Below are 20394 nucleotides of genomic sequence, written 5' to 3' on the forward strand. Positions count from 1 at the left end.
AACGCGTATATTGAGGAATTTTTTGATAGATATAAAAAAGATATTTAAATTTGATCTCGATTGATGTACATCTAAACATCATAACTTAAAACTCGATTAGTAACTAAATACTACAAAACTTGTCATCATTGTATCTCGCAGACATCCGATGTTAACATGAGTGTACATTTAAACATCAAAACTTGTACTCAATTGGAACCTAAATACTACAAACCTTATCCTCGTTGTATCTCGCAGACACCCGATGTATGTTAACATGAGTGTACATTTAAACATCAGAACTTGAACTCAGTTGGTACCTAATACTACCAAACTTGTCCTCGTTGTATCTCATAAACTTTGAAGGTGTCTAGACGAACAGTGTTTAAGTTAAATAGTGCTCAATCCCATTAGAATTCAATTAAGTTAAATGACATACCATTTTATATATTGCAAGTAGGAAGCAAGACCAAAGTATTGAAAGTAGTTTATACTTATCCAAAATACTCTTTGCACTTGTATATGTGGTGAAGAAGCAACCAATCACAGAGAAAATAATAGCCACAAAAACTACATTTTATTTTCTTTCCCCCCTATCATAAGTGCAAGGGACACACAATTGTCAATGGCTATTTATTTTATTACTCAACATGTCCCATTGGCAACCTCAAATACCAATAGTGGGGTCTCTTTCTTTTTGTTTAACAACCCTTTTAGCAAAAACCCCTGGTGAAAAAAGTTGGAAACTTTTTATAAAGAACACAGGAAAGTAGGCTAAGAACTTTTTCTTTTAAAAAAGAAAAAAAAATCGTAGTGTTCTGACCAGCTTTTCACCTCGATTAATCCACCGGCAACATATATCAGATAATGTTGTCCACCAAAGCTAGGAAGGATGGGATCAATGACCTAGTGTTTAGTGTTTTTTGGCCTCGGCTGGATTTGAACCTGAGAAATCTGATTCTCAATTCACGTCATTGACCACTGAAACTTTACAAAGTGCTAACAAGGAATACATTAAAGCTAAACTTTTGTATGTATCACTTTTCACCCTTTAGTGGCAATAGTCATCAAGTGTTGTTGGAATCAATTTGTGTCTAAAAGGGTTTTTGAAATCAATACAACAAAAAGAAATGGTCCAAACTCATCTTTTAGGTTTTCTTGGCTTTGGCCTTTGAGTGGAGCAATCATCAAATGTACTTGTCTTTCCCAACTCATTGTAATTTCATCATCTGGAAAAAATAATGTAATCGAAGATCTTGCTTACCGAATAACTTTCCTAGTGAAGGAAAGAAAGTTCGACAAGTTAAGAAAGTCTAGTAACTAGTTGAAAGAACTCAAACTGTGACGATTATTTTCACTAGCTCCCACAAGCGAGGCACCTTTAGCGGTGGTCCAGAGACACAATGGGTTCTTGATTTTCGGGCACTAAAATGAACAATGAGAGGGAACCACCACAGAATAGATTCATGACAATGAGATGTGGAAGCATAGTGGCATATAGGAGAGCTCCATCCATTTAGGAAAGCCAATGGTAACCGAGGTGGCGCCAGCTTGCACGCACCTAGACTAATTCCACGGGATACATGTCACCTCCCACTAGAAGCACAACGCTAATAGAGCCCTTGCGAAAACAATTTCTAATTGCCGCGGCAAAATAGAGAAACTTCATATGGATAGAGCAACATATGCAGAGAAAAATGAACCAAGAAAGATGCAAATTAGCAAAGAGTAGGAACATAATATTTAACATTACTGTATAATCAAGATATAAACAATGATGTTTCGCTTGTCTGGATTTTGAAAGACAGATGATTTATTTACAATAGCAGCAGTCAAAAAGCATACTACTACTCCCAATATTCACATTAGATATATTTACACTAAAGAATCAGCTTGATATGTCAAATTTCCCCCCCTCCAACATAAGTTGATCAATTCCAAAGTTTAAAGATGACGATGGTTTGTGTGTTTTTGAGCTTGTAACCAAAGAACACTGTCACAATAAACTTTGATTATTTGCGTCTACTAGTCTGACCTGCTGCTACTACTATTCAGATATTGATGCAGAACTTGCATATCACTTCGTACACTAAAAGATGGCCGCTGCTTCACAAATTTCCTAACGTGCAGAATGATGACCAGCTGCTGTAGATTCAAAAATTCTGAAGTGAAGACAACCATTGCTCCATGTACTTCTTACCCTCTACAAGTATAGAAGGAATTTTAGACACGACGAAGGAACTAAGATCATATTTGCTCCTATGTTTTATAGAGACTAGAAATACAAGCATAAAGATGTTACATAGTAATCTATCAGGAAGAATTCAATCGAAGCATTGAAGTTTGACGTGGTTAAGCCGTTAAGGAAAATACAACTCTATCCTTGCGACTTTTGAGAGGAAGAACATTTAGGACTAAAAATACAAACCCCCCCCCCCCCCCCCCCCCCCCCCAGTGTAATCCCACAAGTGGAATTATACTTCCCGCTTCCCTTGCTAATTTTTAGAGTTAAACTAACAAAGGCAGGGAAGTACTAATATCTTTCCCCTCTTCATTTCTCTCCTAACTCTAGCTTTTACCTCCTAACAAAGATAAGGACGCAGTACTTTTTTCCCCTAACGAAGATAGTGAACTATCGCTTTTTTCCGCTTCCTATACTCTCCTAACTCTAGCTTCAAAGCAAAAAGTCAGTTCTTTGTCCACTGTACTTTCCATGCTTAACCTTTCTTTAAGAGCCAAAAGGCTAGATTGAAAGGGTATAACATCACCAAGATGGAGCATGTAGAACTCACCGGATTATGTTAATACAAAATTTTAAGGAGGTTTTCAACGTCAATTACACAACAACGGAGATGATAAATAATGCTAATTGATTGTAGTACGATAACAGTAAATATTGCTTATTAGTTCTACTCCACCAATATTATCTATCCTCTTATGCAGCTAATTGCTCATTAATATCGAATCCAATGATAGTGCTCAATCTATCCGCATCCTGACAAGAAATGGGCTTCTATATTTAGAAGTGATAATGCAACGCTCCTAATCACAGGTATCTTTGTCTCAGTCCACACCTTCTATTTTTAGTAGTGATAATGCGACGCTCCTAATCACGTGTATCTTTGTTTCAGTCCACACATCACTAACATAACTAATTCCCCTAGCTTCTACTTTTAGCTCAATTATGTAACGCCTGTAACCACACGCTTGGTAACATGAAGGATAACAGTACGACAAGCTCACGTGTATCTTTGTCTCACTCTGCTCATTACTAACATAGCTAATTCACCTGGCTTCTATTTTTAGAAGCAATTATGCGACGCTAACCACATGCTTGGTAACATGAAGGATAACAATATGACAAGCTAACTTGCATCTTTGACTCGGTCCACACATTACCAACATAACTAATTAGACTCCAGAGGAGTCACCATTATCAGAGCAGTTGCAAACAAGCATAATGAAATACAAGTAATAGTCATCAAATACCAACAATCCAACATTGCAGATTTACTAACAGATGCCATAATCAATGCAGCAAAAACAAGAACTTGTCTACAACTCTTACCAGCAGAATACTCATTTGAAAGATTCTCAAGGGCATTTAAAAACTGATTGTTTGGTTCTTCTATCTCTCTACAATCATGCCTGTAGCAAGGAACCAGCACAGCAAAACTGTCATCTCCCTCATCATCATTCTGGAAACCAGGGGCATGTGGTTCGAGCCACCCGATCGACCAGTCAGAATCATCGGACTCCGAACCAGATAAACACACACCATCTGATGGAACCAATACTACATCATATTTCTTATCAACCCTCTTCCTTTCCTCTCTGCTCTTCCATTTCCTTTTCACTTTCCTAGTAGTTGAAGCTAGATTAGCCCCCCTCACTGGCTTAAACTTCAAACTATCACTTTGTTCCTTCAACCCAAATCCAAAGTCTTGTACGGGATTCATTGAAGAACCACTAGAACCTGGTTCCTTCTCTTTCCCACCCCACCACCACCACGATAAACGAGTCAAAGAAACTGCCATTTCATCCAAAAGGGACTTCACAAACAATCAAAGCTGAACAAACTTTGCAAATTCAAACTAACAGTGAATTCAAGAACTCAAATCCAAGCCCCATAAACTGCCATTTCATCCAAAAGGGATTCTAAAACAGATCAAAGCTGAACACACTTTGCAAAAATGATTCAAACTTTAAGCTCTGAAACAGAAACAAGAGCTCAAATTTAAGCACCAGAATAAAAATTCAACAAATGATTAATCCATTAGTACTACAACAAAAATATCAGATGGAAAACCAAAGCTTCACTTTTCTATCAAGAAGAGCAAAAAAGCAAACAGTTTAATCATCAAAAAACAACCTCTTTTCAAGAAAAGCTTCAAAATTCAACCCCAACCATCTTCAATAAATATCACTAAAATTCAACTACAAATTCCAGAAAACATCAAAACACTTCAAAGGATCTAATAATAATATGACCAACGAACAAAAAAGCTAACAACTTTGATCATTTTAATCATCAAAAAAACCACCCTTTTTCAAGAAAAGCTTCAAAATTCAAGTAATAATAGCACTAAAATTCCACTTCAAAGGGTCTAATAATATGACAAAAGATTTCACTTTACTATCAAAGAGCAAAAAAGCAAAAATCTTTGATTATTAAATCGCTTCAAAATTCAACTAAAAATCCCATAAAAACATCAAACACTTAAAAGGGTCTAATAATATGAAAAATCCACTAAATTTAAACCAACTTTTTTTTTATCAACTCATAATTCTTTAGGGCAAAATTGGTATTTAGAACACTCAAAAAAGATTCATTTTCCCAATCAGGTCAAACCCAAACCCGGGTAAACTTTCGCTTAAACGGTGACACCACCGGAAAATACTTGAATTCTTGCCGGAAAATCAAGAATCTTTCGCCGGAATTCCCATTTTCCGTCACTGGCGGTGAACCCCCTTTTACTAAAAAAACTCCTTTTGCAGTCACCCCACCCCCCCAACAGTGACACCCAGGCTAAAACACACACACACACAGTGGAAAATCAACTGACTATAGTTTTGGGGGGCCTATATATATAAGCAAAATGGATAACTATTTTATTTTTATTGAATTTTTGGTTGCTTATTTTGTGGAAAGTAGTTTTTTACCCCCATAACTTTCCTTATTTCCTTATTACTCCCTTTTTTGCAATTTATATAACTGGTTTTAATTTGACGTAAGGAGATTTTTGAATTTTTTGATATTAAAACTAAATATATATTTATTTTGTATAAATTAGACTTTAACCCCCATAACTTTCTTTATTTGTTTTGTATCCATTTTGTCTTGTTAATTTTTTTTTATTACTGTCTTTCGTTTTAAATTGTTTATCTGATTTGATTTGACTAGAAACATACAGAATAAAGGAGATTTTGAATCTTGGGGTATTAAAATAGATATGTAAAATTTATCTATGTTGCTCGAACTCTTCAAAATTATTGTCGAATACGTGCTGAATCCTTTAAATATAATGTATTTTTTTTAAGAATTTGACACGTTTGAGGTAATATTTTTGATTAGTCTGAGCAACATAGGAATATGCAAAAAAAATTATTATTTTGATCTTGTGGTCTTGAATATGATTACATGTGGAGTGTTAGAATTAAACAATTTTCAAGAAATGAACGAGATATTCTTTTTGAAATTGAATAAAAAGAAACAAATAAAACAAGTAAATTGAAACGGAGAGAATACTTATTTTGTATAAACTATATTTTGACCCCATAACTTTCCTAATATATTGTTGTGTTCACTTTGTCTTGTTTATTACTCCCCCGTTCCATTTTACCCGTCCCAAATTGGCTAAGTTGATGTCTCATTTTACTTATCAAGATAAGACAAACTTTTCTTTCCATGTTTTATCCTTCACATTAATTACACTTTCTTTAAATTAAAATGTAAACATCATTTAATAAGGATACTTTGATAAATTAATCATGTTATTTATCATTTTTTTTAATTATTGTGTCATCCCGATTTGGAACAAGTAAAATAGGACGGAGGGAGTAGTACTTATTTTGTACAAACCAGATAGCCCCATAACTTTCTTAATTTGTCAGTTCGGTCCATTTTGTCTTGTAAAGTTATGATCGTTTATCGAGCTAGATTTTAACATATTATTTGTTTTACATGATTTTTTATATGCGTTATTTGGACAGAGAGCCTATTGAAAATATTCATGTATCCTACTTATGAATTACATTATATGATGTGCACATAACTTGCTTTTCTCTCGTGTCTCTTAGTTAAAGTTATTATCAATGAAAATAAATATGACTTTTTGTTTTGGTAATCATAATGTTCAGACTAATTTGAGTGCATCTTAATTAATTTTACGAGGTATCAGTTATTTTCTACTGGCATAAATATGAATAATATATACAATAAGGTATAAAAAGATCAAAAGAAATCACTAATATTAACGAAGAGAATATGCTTCGCGAATATATTATTATGTATTTTAGTATGTGTAATTAGTTTTTATAGTCATAATTTCTATCATTATTGAATTGAAAAGAGTTAGTTTTGTGTTTTGTAAGTACTATATTGTACTAGTATTATTTTAAAGATTAAAATATTTGCATTTTTCTATGTTTGTTTGAAAATTTTCATCAAGATGATTTATATATAATTATTTGGAAGAAAATTTACCATGTTTGGTGAATATGAATGTGATGGTCTGCATTTTTTTTTAAAGTTCATCAAGGTATTTAAAAAGATTGTGTAGGGATGGATTTAATTCATTCACCTTTAATTAGAAATTGTTACAAATTTCTCAATATTTAGGTTGGTCATGAAATTACCCTAAAATATTGTTCATTGGAAAAATGAAAAATAAAAAGTCATACCTTGTGTTCGATATAGAGAATATTAGCACTAACATTTCTCAGAAAATATTTTTTAATTCTTCCACATTTAATTGAATCAAGATTTTCAAAAATATTTTCTCTAAGAAAGAAAAAAGTTCTACAAAAAAAGATGAAAATAACTTTCCTAATAGGCATAAAAAAAAAAAATCACAAGTGGCATTCAACATTAATTGTGTCCTTCTCAGAACTCGGAATCAATTATAACATTCAAATATAACATCTACGCGTTAAAATAAAGCTAATGATACTCATATTGCCTATAATCTGTACTCTCACTCTCATGACCGCCATCTGTATACCCCTACCTTCGCCTTTTATAGTATTTGTCTAGATTATATATAAATGCTTACATACTGAACACAAATGTCTAAATCATGACGGAGCCACCTATATCAAAAGGTGATCAGGTGCACATTCTTCGTCGAAAAATTATATTGTGTATATAGACTAAATGTTAATTATTATGAGTGTGTATATTCTTAATATAATTGAAAAGAAAATTTATATATTATTCGTCAAATTTCTAACTCCGACACATACCGAACACAAGAAAATAAACGAAGAAGTCCACCTACATTTTTCTTCATAGCAAAATCAAGTATTTTTTGTCTGTCCAACAAATTGACACCACATTGAAACTTGAAAAATAATAAATGAGTAAGAAAATCATCTCCAAAGATTAATTTGGTTATCGTGAATAGGACTATTTTATTTAGTCAAAATCTTGATATTGTGTAACTCATGTAACTTGTAAAAAACAAGACTATAATTATGAGATAATTTTGATTTGAATATGAATCAAACGGCTTTTAAAAGTTGTTACGATATGGGTTCAATTTCTTATATTGGTGGATCGTGGGGGAGACATAATTCTTATCGAAGGAATTTATCATATTATATACTCTCTCGATTTTAATTTGTTTGGTTTGATATGAAGTACGAGAGTCAAACTAACTAATGTTTAATGTGAATTTCAATATAGAAAATCTTCAATGTTTTAAAAATAAAACTTACACATTCAAATATTATAGAAAAAGTATTACAAGTCACAAAAATAAAATTTAAAATATTTATTTTAAGAAGTTATGGTAAACGAAATATTCTTTGACAAAAACGATTTATATATTATTCTTTATTTCGTTGAAATTTTTTAAAAATAATTTACTTTTCATATATATGCCATTTGTTTAATAACAAGGTGTTTCTTTCATAAGATATGATGTTCACAAATTTTCCTCATTTGTAACCATTGCACATATGACCCCATCAATAATTGGTTTATATAGAATTTGTCAACTTGACAAGACAAAAAGAAGAAAAAAAAAATAATTATGGTATTACCAATTATGGAGAATGAAAAGATAACAATAATACCAACTCTATAAAATCAGAATTAAATCTTTAATTTCTATCTGATTTTTCAATTAATCGCAAATAATAATTTAAGGACGTGAAGCAATTCCCATAAATCAAATAATAAACGATATAGTGTATAATGTATAGTATCAATACACCATCGATGCAGTGGATGAAGTTGTTTCTCTCTTACCCAGAGATCTCGGGTTGTTGCTTCTTCCTTAACCATAGATCTCGGATTCGAGTATTGGGTATGAAAAAATTCTCGATAGAGAGTACCACCCTTGAATGGGCCCTGCCCGATGCAAATCTAAATTAGTTGGAGTTCAATGCGGATTCCGAACACCAAATAGGAAAAAAGATAAAATAGCATCAACACATTTTCTTTTGGTTCAATTATCAACACTTGTTATACTCTTGTGGTGTTTCATTTCAAATTCATGTAACATGTAGTTAGGTTCAATGACTAATGACTATTCAAAAGCCATCACAATCTTAGATGATATATGACAAACTTATATATGTGTTCATGCATATGTTTTGACACGTTTTGTATAGGAAATTAAATATGAATGTGAAAGTTCATTAAATTTTGAAGAAAAAGTTGGTATTATGAAGTTATTATGGTTGCATAGTACACATATAAGTACAACCATAATAATAATATATTCAATATAATTCGATGAACGTGATTTGAGAAAGATAAGATATACATAGAAGTTCGACACCAGAAGGGTGGGGAAGGCCCTTAATATACAGAAGCTCGATTGAATTCGGATTGCGCCCCCCAAAAGTCAATCATAGTAATAATATATTCAGTATAATTCGATAAATGTGATTTGAGGAAGATAAGATATTACAGAAGCTCGATTGAATTCGGATTGCGCCCCCAAAAAGTCGATCATAATAATAATAATATATTCAGTATAATTCGATGAATGTGATTTGAGGAAGATAAATAATAATATATTCAGTATAATTCGATGAATGTGATTTGAGGAAGATAAGGTATACATAGGAGTCCGGCGCCAGAAGGGTGGGGAAGGCCCTTAGTATACAGGAGCTCGATTGAATTCGGATTGTGCCCCCCAAAAAGCCGATCATAATAATAATAATATATTCAGTATAATTCAATGAATGTGATTTGAGGAAGATGAGGTATACATAGGAGTTTAGCGCCAGAAAGGTGGGGAAGGCTATTAATATACAGAAGCTCGACTGAATTTGAATTGCGCCCTCAAAAAGCTGATCATAATAATAATAGATTCAGTATAATTCAATGAATGTGATTTGAGAGAGATAAGGTATACATAGAAGTCCGACGTCAGAAGGGTGGGGAAGGCCCTTAGTATACAGGAGCTCGATTGAATTCGGATTGTGCCCCCCAAAAAGCTGATCATAATAATAATAATATATTCAGTATAATTCAATGAATGTGATTTGAGGAAGATGAGGTATACATAGGAGTTTAGCGCCAGAAAGGTGGGGAAGGCTATTAATATACAGAAGCTCGACTGAATTTGAATTGCGCCCTCAAAAAGCTGATCATAATAATAATAGATTCAGTATAATTCAATGAATGTGATTTGAGAGAGATAAGGTATACATAGAAGTCCGACGTCAGAAGGGTGGGGAAGGCCCTTAATATACAGAAGCTCGACTGAATTCGAATTGCAACCCAAAAAAAAATAAAAATCATAATAATAATAATATATTCAGTATAATTCGCTGAATGTGATTTGAGGAAGATAAGGTATACATAGGAGTTTAGCGCCATAAGGGCGGAGAAGGCCCTTGATATAAGAAGCTCGACTGAATTTGGATTGCGCCCCCCAAAAAGCCGATCATAATAAAATATATCCAATATAATTCGATGGATGTGATTTGACGAAGATAAGGTATACACAGGAGTGTAGCGCCAGAAAGGTGGGGAAGGTCATTAATATACAAAAGCTCGACAGAATACGAATTGCGTACTGAAAAACCCATTTATGGAGGTATCACCCCAACAAAAATAATTCTATTACCAGTGGCTCAAAAATTCGAAATCCATAATTAAGGATGAAGTAATCGATCTCAACCATCCTGCGATAACTCATTTTAGTTAAATGTTTAAAGTAGTTAAAAAGAACATGGAATTATAATGTAAGGTCTTTCATTATTATAAACTTGACCTTCCTAATAAAGCAATTCCATCTCTTACAATTTCATATATATTACATTAATAATACTTTTGGACTAATGCCATGTTATTTACTTTTGTAATCTTCTTAACACTTGCAATTATTTAATTAATAATGGATATATATTACTAATGCCATGTCACATGCAAATGCCCAACTAGGAAAGAAGAAACATGCATAGAAAACAAACCTGTAAAATAACTCTTAAAAGTAATTAATAGTCTATTCCCACGTGAAGCTAAATTAGTTAAATTATTTAATTTTGAATATGAAATAATAATATACAACAAAAATTATTATATGCAACAAAAATTATTAGTAAGCAAGTTGTTTGCTTTTACTTTTGTTTGGTACGAGGTGTTCGGTGTTTGGTATCCGCATTGAAGCCCCGATTAATTTGGATCGCGCGTTGCAGATCCTATTAACGTGGTACGACTATGATATGCGATGTGTTTCAATTTTTTTTTTTTTTAAAGTAAAGCATCTAGTACTTCTGAACTATGACCAAATTTGCTACAATACACTCCAACTTCACGGGGTCTTACTACCCCCCCCCCCCTCCAAACTAAATTTTAGCATATTTTTGTCAACCTTTTTAGCTGACATGACACTTTTGACGTGAACCTCATTTTTATGTAATAAAGGTGTCATGTCAGTACAAAAGGGTGAAAAATACGTTAAAATTGACTTCAGGGGTAGTAGGACCCTGTAAAGTTGGAGCGTGTCATAGCAACTTTGGCTATAATTCGAGGGTACTAGATACTTATCTAAAAAAAAAGAAAAAACTATAGCCAATTTCAACTTTTATGAGAAGGCACAATTTTTTATTTTTTATTTTTTAATGATTTTTCATCTAGTTTTCCATATTTATACTGGCATCCAATAAATTAATTTTTGCATTGAAAAATTCTCATATTGAGGGTAAAAACGTTTTTTGATATAAAAGCGATTTCATATTTAAAGCTTAAATTCGATACTTTTCATTAGAATTAAAAATTGAAAAAGTACTTGCTATTTTATCACAACTCTCGTTGATTACTCATATCATTGGTTCGAACTCGAAATCTTTCATAAAAAAGATATGATACTTCTTTTAAGATTTTTGCCTTTTAATACAAGTGGTTACACTTACATTTATTCATTCAATTTTTTAATTTTCCCTTTTTCTAAAGTTGACCAAATCTTGGAGAAAGTTCATCATCTAAAATTTGGGTCCACCAATTTTAAAATGACACAAGATTGCATTAAGTGAATATAAACTACTAATTAGTGATTAGTGCAGTATTAATTTGGACAATTAAAGTTGGAGGGATATAATTGTTTATGCTATTAAAAAATAATTAAATTACTATTCACTAATACGCGTTGTGATTAATTATTGGTGTGATTTAATAACATGTATTGAGCATAGATTTCATGATATTAATTGACTAGAAAATGCAAGATCTAATGACATATGGTAAACTATAAATACACTTAATGATGGACCATAGTTAAAATGTCCTTAGTTATTTTTTTTTAAAAAAGGTCATTTACTAAATAACTATCAAAAAGAGACCATTGGTAAAATATGTTTTAAGAATTTTAAACCGCGATCTAATATTTTTATATAAAATATTTAGTAAGCTCAAAGGAATCAGTGTATCAATTATCTTTGCATCTGCCTGCTCTGATACAGTGCGAATCGGTATAGAGAGAACAAATACAACACATATGAAGCACATCGATACATTGATATAGAGCGAACTAATACAATATATCACGAGCTTTTTAAGTAAATCAGTACTCTCTTTGTTTCAAAAAGAATGACTTGTTTTGATTTGACACGAAGTTTAAGAAAATAGAAAAAACTTTTGAACCTTATGATCTTAAATAAAAGTTATTTTCAATTTACCAAAATGTCATTAAATCTTGCGGTCTTAAATATGTCACGTATAAAGCTAAAATTATAGTGTTGCATGAAAAAAAGAAAAGAGAAAAAAGTCAATTCTTTTTTAAATAAATTGAGAAAGAAAGCGGATAATTCTTTTTGAAACGAAGAGAATATTATATTATAGCCAAATTATCAAGATGATTGATAATTAAGACTCAAAGTATTCCTATTTCTGAGATTTCCTCATAATTATACAAGAACTTTCAATGTGTTTTTTTACATGGGCAAACAATATAAATTCTGAAAGTTTGGAGCTTAATTATAGATAATCTCGATATTTTGCATAATTATTGAAATTCCAATTTTAAGGCTATCGAGACACATAATTAGCTCTCGATATTTTTTTCTTCTGATTTTGTGTCTATCGAGATACATAATTAGCTCTCAATACATCCAACAAAGATACTCCCTCCGTCCCGTTTTACCAATCCCAAATTGAGATGATACAGCTATTAAGAAAACAATGATTGGTAATGTAACTTTACCATTTTGCCCCTCTTAATTGTGTCTTGTTATTAGTTTTAATATTGATGGATGACTAATAACAAAGAGTAATCAATTACACTATGGGTATAATGAGAATTTTTTTTTTCGTCTTATCTTAATAAGTAAAAAAGGACAAGTAAAATGAGACATCAAATTAAGAAATTTGGGACAGGTAAAATGGGACAGAGGGAGTACATAATTAGATATAGATAAATATAGATTATAGATTATAGATATAGATAGATATGGATTATAAATTATAAATATATAAATAGATATAGATTTCGACTTGTTATATTTGGGCTTTTGCTCTCAGGGGAAAAAGCCCAAATCTTAATTGGGCTTAAAATGTCAACGGTTAGTTAACAAAAAGATCCGAAACAAACGGTGTTAAACGATAAACGGTAAATTCAAATCTATAAACACTTTGAATTTCTCAACGGCTACTATCTGACACTCAATAATCTTTCATCTTTTTTTTCCTTTTTTACTCTTCCATTAAAGCTTGTAACTTTCAATTTCTTTACTTCAAACTGAAAACCCACTTTTTGTTTTTTGTTGAATGGACTAAAACAACCCAGAAATTCACTCAAAGGTAATTTTCCCAAGAACCCCATTTGTTCATTTTTGGTTCTTGATTAGTTAATAGAAAGAAAAATTGAATCTTGTTTTACGATGATGTGAATTTTTGTTGGATTTTCTTTTGTGGGTGTCTGGAAAAATTAGTAATTTTTAATGTTTTTGGGTGTCTGGAAAAATTTGTAACTTCTGGCAGAAATGCAAGGAAAGACTGCGTGCAGTAGACTTGTGGTCCGGCTATGTTGCTCGAACTCTTCAATCATGTCAACGGGTGGGTGTTGGATTCGCCAAAACTAGTGTATTTATGGAGAATCCGACACGGGTGCGGAGAGTCCGCGCAACTTAATGGTTCGGCCCTTCTCTGGACTCGCACATAGCACTTGTATGTGTTGTGTTGACACTCTGAAGTTAGTAATTCTTTTAATTTTAGTAATTTGTAGAAAGAAATAGTATTCTATGAGTCGAGGGTCTATCGTAAACAATCTCACTACCTCCTAAGATAGGGGTAAATTTTGGGTACACTCTACGCTCCCCAGACCCCACTTGTAGGACTACACTTAGGGGTGGACGTATTGACACAGATTAGGTATAATTATATAAAAAATGTATAAAAATTGGTATAAGGATTTAGAAAAGCACTCAGTAAATCGGGAAGATAGTTGGGTACTTTAATATTCAGGCAGAACCTTAAAGACTTTATGCATCAATAAATATGTTTGAACCTCCTGTGCACCAAGAATTTCTGAATCCTGGGTCAGCCACTAACTACACTGTGTATGTTATTATTGTTGTTTTTGTATAAATATATGTGTAATGTTGGAAATGAGGTAACAGGTTTAATATTTTGCTCTTTTCACGTATGTAGAAGTGTTCTTATTGAACTTTTATTTTGTGGATTTCCAGAAAAATCACTAAATGTTACTGGTTTATCTTTCTTCGTCTTGATTCTGTGTATGTATGTGTTTTGTTGACATTCTAATGTTAGAAATTCTTTAAATTTTAGTACAACAAGAAGAAACCTCGTGTAATCCCTCATGTGGGGTTTGGGGAGGGTGGTGTGTTCTCAGAGCCTTACCCTAACCTTGTGAACGTAGAGGGGCTGTTTCCAATAGATCCTCGGCTCAAATAAAATATATCAAACGTATGCAAAGTAATGAAGAAATCCTGCCAAAGATAAGGAGAAGAACAATAGCAAAATGACAAACAAGACGTAATTGAAGCAAAGGAAACAATAGGTAATAAGACAATAGAGAAGACTAGACAATGCTCAAATACCTACTAACCTTATACCTTAATACTCGCCGCCGAACCCTCTTATTCTAGGGTCACGTCCTCGATAAGCTATGGATCAAGTGTCGTTGCTAATCACCTCTTTCCATTACTTTTTCGGCCCAACTTTATCTATCCTTATATAATCATATAGCCAATCTCTCGCGCCTCAATAGGGCATCTTTAAATTTTAGTAGTAATCTTGTATAAATAAATATATGTCTAGTGTTGGAAACGAAGGGGAGCCTTGGAGTAACTGGTAAAGTTGCTGCCATGTGACCAGAAGGTCACGGGTTCAAGCCTTGGAAATAGCCTCTGGCAGAAATGCAAGGTAAGGCTGCGTACGATACACCCTTGTGGTGGGGCCCTTCCCCGGACACCGCACATAGCGGTAGCTTTAGTGCACCGGGCTGCCCTTTTTTTTTAGTGTTGGAAATGAGGTAAAAGGTTTAATATTTTGCTCTTTCTGGGGTTGTTTGGTTCAAAACCAGGATATACCAATCCTGCCTTCTACATGAGATAAGCTATACCAAGATTTTGGTATTAAATCCAACAACGTGGGGTTTGGGAAGGGTAGGATGTATGCGGACCTTACCCGAGAATGTTTCAAATAGACACTACCTTCAACCAACCACAAAAAATTTAATCCCAAAATTTATCCTCTAGTATTTGGCTGTGAATTTATAACCTGCTCAACTCAAGTGGTGAGGTGGATAGGAACTTGTCATTTGAAAATCTGATTACTTTTAGCAATTTGAAGTGATTTTTTTTTTTTTTTCCGATTTTGTAATGAATGATGATACAAATCTTGTACAAATGAATCTGTAGTGTTTTAAAATGAGGAAAAAAGTTCAACTTTTTGTGTCAATTTTTTACTGTAATTCTGTGATCTGCTCAACTCAATTTGTGAAGTGGCTAGAAACTTGTAATTATGATTACTTTTAGCAATGTGTAAGCTGTCAAAGTGATGAAAGTTATCTCTTATAAAATATATGTATAGTGTTGGAAATGCGGTAAAAGAATTAATTTTTTGTCCTTTCGTTTCAAATTTTTTACTGTAATTCTGTAACCTGCTCAACTCAAGTTGTGTGAAGTGGTTAGGAACTTGTAAGATGTGATTTTCTGGCAATTTCTTTGTAAGCTATCAGAATGATGATACTAATTGTGTATGAATATATATGTATAGAGTTGAAAATGAGGTAAAAGGTTCAGTTTTTTACTTTACAGTCAAGACGTTGCTTATTTTGGATTGGGAAGGTGTGAAGGACTGGTAGGCTAAAATGCTGCTATGTTAGAGTAGAAACAAGAGTAACTAGTCCATTTAGCTATCTTTTGTTTCTTTTCTTAAGGTCAGAATATTGCTTTGGCAAAATAGTTAGCTATAATTCCGCAAACTGCTCAACTTCAGTTCTGATTATTTGGTTGACTGATATTATATATGTTTACGCGTTATTAAGCTTATGATAGTAGATCATGTTTTGATGCCGAAATTCTCTCTTTTGTTCCAACAGGTGCTATATTTGATCTCGGTAGAAGTGAGGAAATGGACACTACACATGAAGCACTAGATGAGCTGAGGCACAATGATGATAGGCTTTTCGAGATAGAGGAGGTGAACAGGAAACTTGTGGATCAACTTAAATGGAAGAAGGAACAGTTCAGTCACTTGGAGGAGGCTCAAGGCAAGCTCAGGCAACAGCTTAAAAAGTACGAAGATGATTATAAAGGGATGGCGTTGGCTCTAGATGGTGCAACTGCAACTAATTTGGATAAAGACCAACAAATTCTTTCTCTCAAACAAGAAATTGAGGGGCTAAGGGAAGCTGTGTCAACTTCGCAGAAAAAATCCTCAGAAGCTGAGAAGAGCGCGAAGGCATCCAAAGAGCCGAGGCACAATGATGATATGCTTTCTGAGATAGAGGAGGAAAAGAAGAAGCTTGCAGATCAACTTAAATGGAAGAAGGAACAGTTCGGTCACTTGGAGGAGGCTCATGGCAAGCTCAGGCAACAGCTTAAAAAGTATGACGATGATTATAGAGGGATGACGTTGGCTCTAGATGGTGCAACTGCAACTAATTTGGATCAAGAGCAACAAATTCGTATTCTCAAACAGGAAATTGAGGGACTAAGGGAAGTTGTATCAACTTCACAGAAAAAATCCTCAGAAGCTGAGAAGAGAGCGAAAGCATCCAAAGAGTCGAGGCACAATGATGACATGCTTTGTGAGATAGAGGAGGAAAACAAGAAGCTTGCAGATCAACTTAAATGGAAGAAGGAGCAGTTTAGTCATCTCGAGGAGGCTCATGGCAAGCTCAGGCAACAGCTTAAAAAGTTTGAAGATGATTATAGAGGAATGGCATTGGCTCTAGATGGCGCAACTGCAGCTAATTTGGATCAAGAGCAACAAATTCGTACCCTCAAACAGGAAATTGAGGGACTAAGGGAAGTTGTATCAACTTCACAGAAAAGATCCTCAGAAGCTGAGAAGAGAGCGAAAGCATCCAAAGAGCCGAGGCATGATGATGATATGCTTTTTGAGATAGAGGAGGAAAACAAGAAGCTTGCAGATCAACTTAAATGGAAGAAGGAGCAGTTCAGTCATCTGGAGGAGGCTCATGGCAGGCTCAGGCAACAACATCGAGAGGAGGAGAAAGAATGGGTAAAGGAGAGATCCACATTGCTAGATGAGATTTCTAAACTGCAGATGAATTTAGATTCTCAGCTTAGAATATCGAAAGATCTTGAAAGTCGTTTGTGGATGTGCAATCAGGCTTTGGCTCATGAAGAAAGCAGGAGAAAACTGCTGGAAGTTCAACTTGCGGAGTCTAATACATCCTTAAACAGTGTCTGCGCGGAGTATGAGGAATCCAAGTCTATAATTGAGAGTCTGACAAGTCAGAGGGACAAAGAAATTGCGAATCTAAGAGACATATTGGGTACAAGGGATGCACTTCACAAGGAAATGGAGTACCAATTCAGGAGGGTAGAGCAAGAGAATCATGAATTGATGACATCTGTTAAAGAACTCCAGGAAGCCAAAATTCAAGAAGCTGGAGAAGCTTCTTCCTTGTCAAAACTCCGAAACAAGCTCAGAGGCCTGGAGGAGGTGCATAGGGACTGTTTTGGTAATCTCAAAGCCAAAGAAGCTGAATGGGCTTCTAAATTGGAGCGACTAACGGAGGAGATTGATCTCTACAAGTCTTCTGTACAGAGCAAGGATACATTGATAACTGAACTTCGAGAGGAGTTGGCGACGTGTGAATCGTTGACATTGCAGTTAACTCTACAGAATGAGGAGACTTCCATGATGCTGTTAGTGTTGAAATCTCAGTTTTTTGAGCTACATCAAAGAATTGCTGATGATTATGCTTCTATGGAGTTGGAAAAGAGAGACGGAGTTGAGAATATCTCTACTCTAATCAAACAGTTGAATACGAAGAATGAAGCTCTTGTTAGAGTTCAGGAAGATCTTGAAGAGCAGCGTGAAAAGGTAGCACTGCTATCAGAAAAAATCGAGTCCTTGAATTCTGAAGAACAACGACAGCTTCCTTTACAAAGAGAGGTTGATACACTGAAGGAAATGCTGAAAGAAGCATCGACTTCTCAAAGTCATTTGAAGGAGCAGGTATTGCATACAAAGAGTGACTTGGAACAAGTCCGTGATGCCTTGGATAGAGCAAACGAAGAACTTGCTGAAAGTTTCGGTGAAGGAAATGAACTGGAATTTGAACTGCAGTTATGGAAATCCGTTGCTGAAAAGTTGAAAGCCAACCTGGAAGAAAACCATCAGAGGAGGATACAAGTAGAAGCCTCCCTTCTTGCCCAAGCAGGTCTTGAATTTGACCTCAAGCAAGAAAGAGAAAGCCTTGAATTCAAGCTGGCAGAAAAAGATAGAAGAGTGAATGAACTCCAGCAGCAGCTGTTCGACTTGAAGGAGGAACTCAAGAGACGGGAACAGACGGCGTTGCTCAGTGAAAATATTGAGGACAAGAATATCTCTCGGGATCTTCACAAGGAGGAGTATTTGGAGCAAGAGTGGGTGAGAAAAGAACTTGAAGGTGCCATTTTAGCACAAGTGGAAGCAGAAACAAAGCATAAGAACGAGAAAGAGAGCCTTCACCAGCTTGTTGAAGAGAAAAACCACATAATATATGATCTTCAGAAGGAAGTGGAGTATTTGGAGCAAGAGTGGGTGAGAAAAGAGCTTGAAGGTGCCATTTTAACACAAGTGGAAGCAGAAACAAAGCATAAAAACGAGAAAGAGCGCCTCCGCCAGCTTGTTGAAGAGAAAGACCAGAGAATATATGATCTTCAGAAGGAGGTGGAGTATTTGGAGCAAGAGTGGGTGAGAAAAGAGCTCGAAGGTGCCATTTTAACACAAGTGGAAGCAGAAACAAAGCATAAGAACGAGAAAGAGAGCCTCCGCCAGCTTGTTGAAGAGAAAAACCACAGAATATATGACCTTCAGCAACTTGTTAGCTCGCTGGAAAATGAGTTTGAAAGTTCAACTAGCTCATTTTCGGCCAGTCTCACAGAGATGCAAGCAGAGGTTGATGTGTTCCATAAAACCTGGGAGAAGATGAGAACAGCTGCGATCTTGAAGGATATTGAAATACAGATAAGAAACTTGGTGATCGTTGAACTGGAAAATGATTTTTACAAGTTGCAAAAGGAAGTGGAGCACTTGGAGAAACGTTTGTCTAATTCTGTTAGAAAAAGGACAGACCTTGAAGTTGAGATGGAAGCAAAAAGATCAGAGATAGATGCATTGCAGTTTAATCTTGAAAAGCAAGTACGAAGCGCAGATATTGTGATCAAGGAACTTTGTGGAGAAAAAACGAAGCTTCTTGAAGATGTCAGGAAATTGTCATCAGACAAGGACAAGTTGCTTGACACTTTCGTAGGATTATCAGAAAGAATTAACCGGATGTCTAAAGAAGATATGCAGCTATCCGATAGTCTGGAAAAGATAGTACAAAACTGTGACAGCAGTATGTCGGGAACAGACTTGATATCGGATAATGAATTCTTTGACCCTGTTAAAGAGAACCATAGCAGACAACACCTTTCCACTCCGACCAAGAGATTAGAAGCTATTCTTGATGAAAGATCACCGTTGAGATCTCTCAACAATTAACAAAGAAATTCAAATAGGGAAAGAAGTTATTTTTTTGTATAGCTTCTTGACAATATTCTTAATTGTTGTTATCTTGTCAGCAATCTGTAACTTGAAAGAACACATGTACTACTTACTCGAGCTTTGATTTCAGCAACTTTGTAGTATTTTTCACTTTGATTTTTTTATTCATGTTCAAGACAGAGTTACAATTTGGTAATAATTTGATTTCTGAATTTTGTTATTCATGTTATATGTTAAGGTCAGTCCATACTTGTGTGTGGTGGGATTACACTGCATATGTACTTTGTATTTTGTTATATGTTAAGGGTGGTTTTGATACATATTAACGGTTTTCATTCCTTCCTGTAAGCTGAACAAGTGAACTATCTTGATCGTAGGGAAGAATTGACTAAGATTTTAATACATGAGAAAACATCATTAACAAAGAACCTCCTTAAGTGAACTAACTTCATTAACACAAATCATTAGCTACTTCCAAAAATGTTGCAACATTTTCCAAGTCAAACCGGTGAAACGGTGAGAATGGCGATTTTTTGCGACTCTCG

The 20394-nt window shown here is 34.3% G+C and overlaps 2 protein-coding genes across 4 annotated transcripts; one reads left to right on the plus strand and one right to left on the minus strand.

The window, feature by feature from the left end:
- Positions 1–1697: 1697 nt before the first annotated feature.
- Positions 1698–5038, minus strand: LOC107851312. The gene is made up of 2 exons (XM_016696268.2): positions 3548–5038; positions 1698–2182 (listed from the first exon to the last, which is right to left on the minus strand). Exons 1-2 carry the CDS (start codon positions 4014–4016, stop codon positions 2133–2135), a joined length of 519 nt encoding a protein of 172 aa, XP_016551754.2. The 5' UTR covers positions 4017–5038; the 3' UTR covers positions 1698–2132.
- Positions 5039–13319: 8281 nt separating this feature from the next.
- On the plus strand, positions 13320–20073 carry LOC107851753 (uncharacterized protein At4g38062). 3 transcript variants are annotated; one of them, XM_047400621.1, is made up of 3 exons: positions 13320–13456; positions 13637–13788; positions 16221–20073. In XM_047400621.1, the coding sequence occupies exons 2-3, from the start codon at positions 13680–13682 to the stop codon at positions 19844–19846; spliced, it is 3735 nt and encodes a 1244-aa protein (XP_047256577.1). In that variant the 5' UTR covers positions 13320–13456; positions 13637–13679; the 3' UTR covers positions 19847–20073. The 3 variants fall into 3 exon arrangements, with proteins under 3 accessions (XP_047256577.1, XP_047256578.1, XP_047256576.1); XM_047400622.1 differs by lacking the exon at positions 13637–13788; XM_047400620.1 differs by lacking the exon at positions 13320–13456 and having other exon boundaries at positions 13463–13788.
- Positions 20074–20394: the final 321 nt, after the last annotated feature.

This window comes from Capsicum annuum, chromosome 12, assembly GCF_002878395.1.
Source record: "Capsicum annuum cultivar UCD-10X-F1 chromosome 12, UCD10Xv1.1, whole genome shotgun sequence".
Lineage (NCBI taxonomy): Eukaryota > Viridiplantae > Streptophyta > Magnoliopsida > Solanales > Solanaceae > Capsicum > Capsicum annuum.

What these genes read in the sequence shown, in the direction of transcription:
- LOC107851312 (XM_016696268.2), bottom strand. Translation starts at nt 4,016, where the DNA reads ATGGCAGTTTCTTTGACTCGTTTATCGTGGTGGTGGTGGGGTGGGAAA. An exon ending in TTCAAATGAGTATTCTGCTG is followed by an intron (nt 2,183 to 3,547) that starts GTAAGAGTTGTA and finishes CTATACTTGTAG; the next exon opens with AGGGTAAGAAGTACATGGAG.
- LOC107851753 (XM_047400621.1), top strand. Translation starts at nt 13,680, where the DNA reads ATGTTGCTCGAACTCTTCAATCATGTCAACGGGTGGGTGTTGGATTCG. An exon ending in AGAGTCCGCGCAACTTAATG is followed by an intron (nt 13,789 to 16,220) that starts GTTCGGCCCTTC and finishes TTGTTCCAACAG; the next exon opens with GTGCTATATTTGATCTCGGT.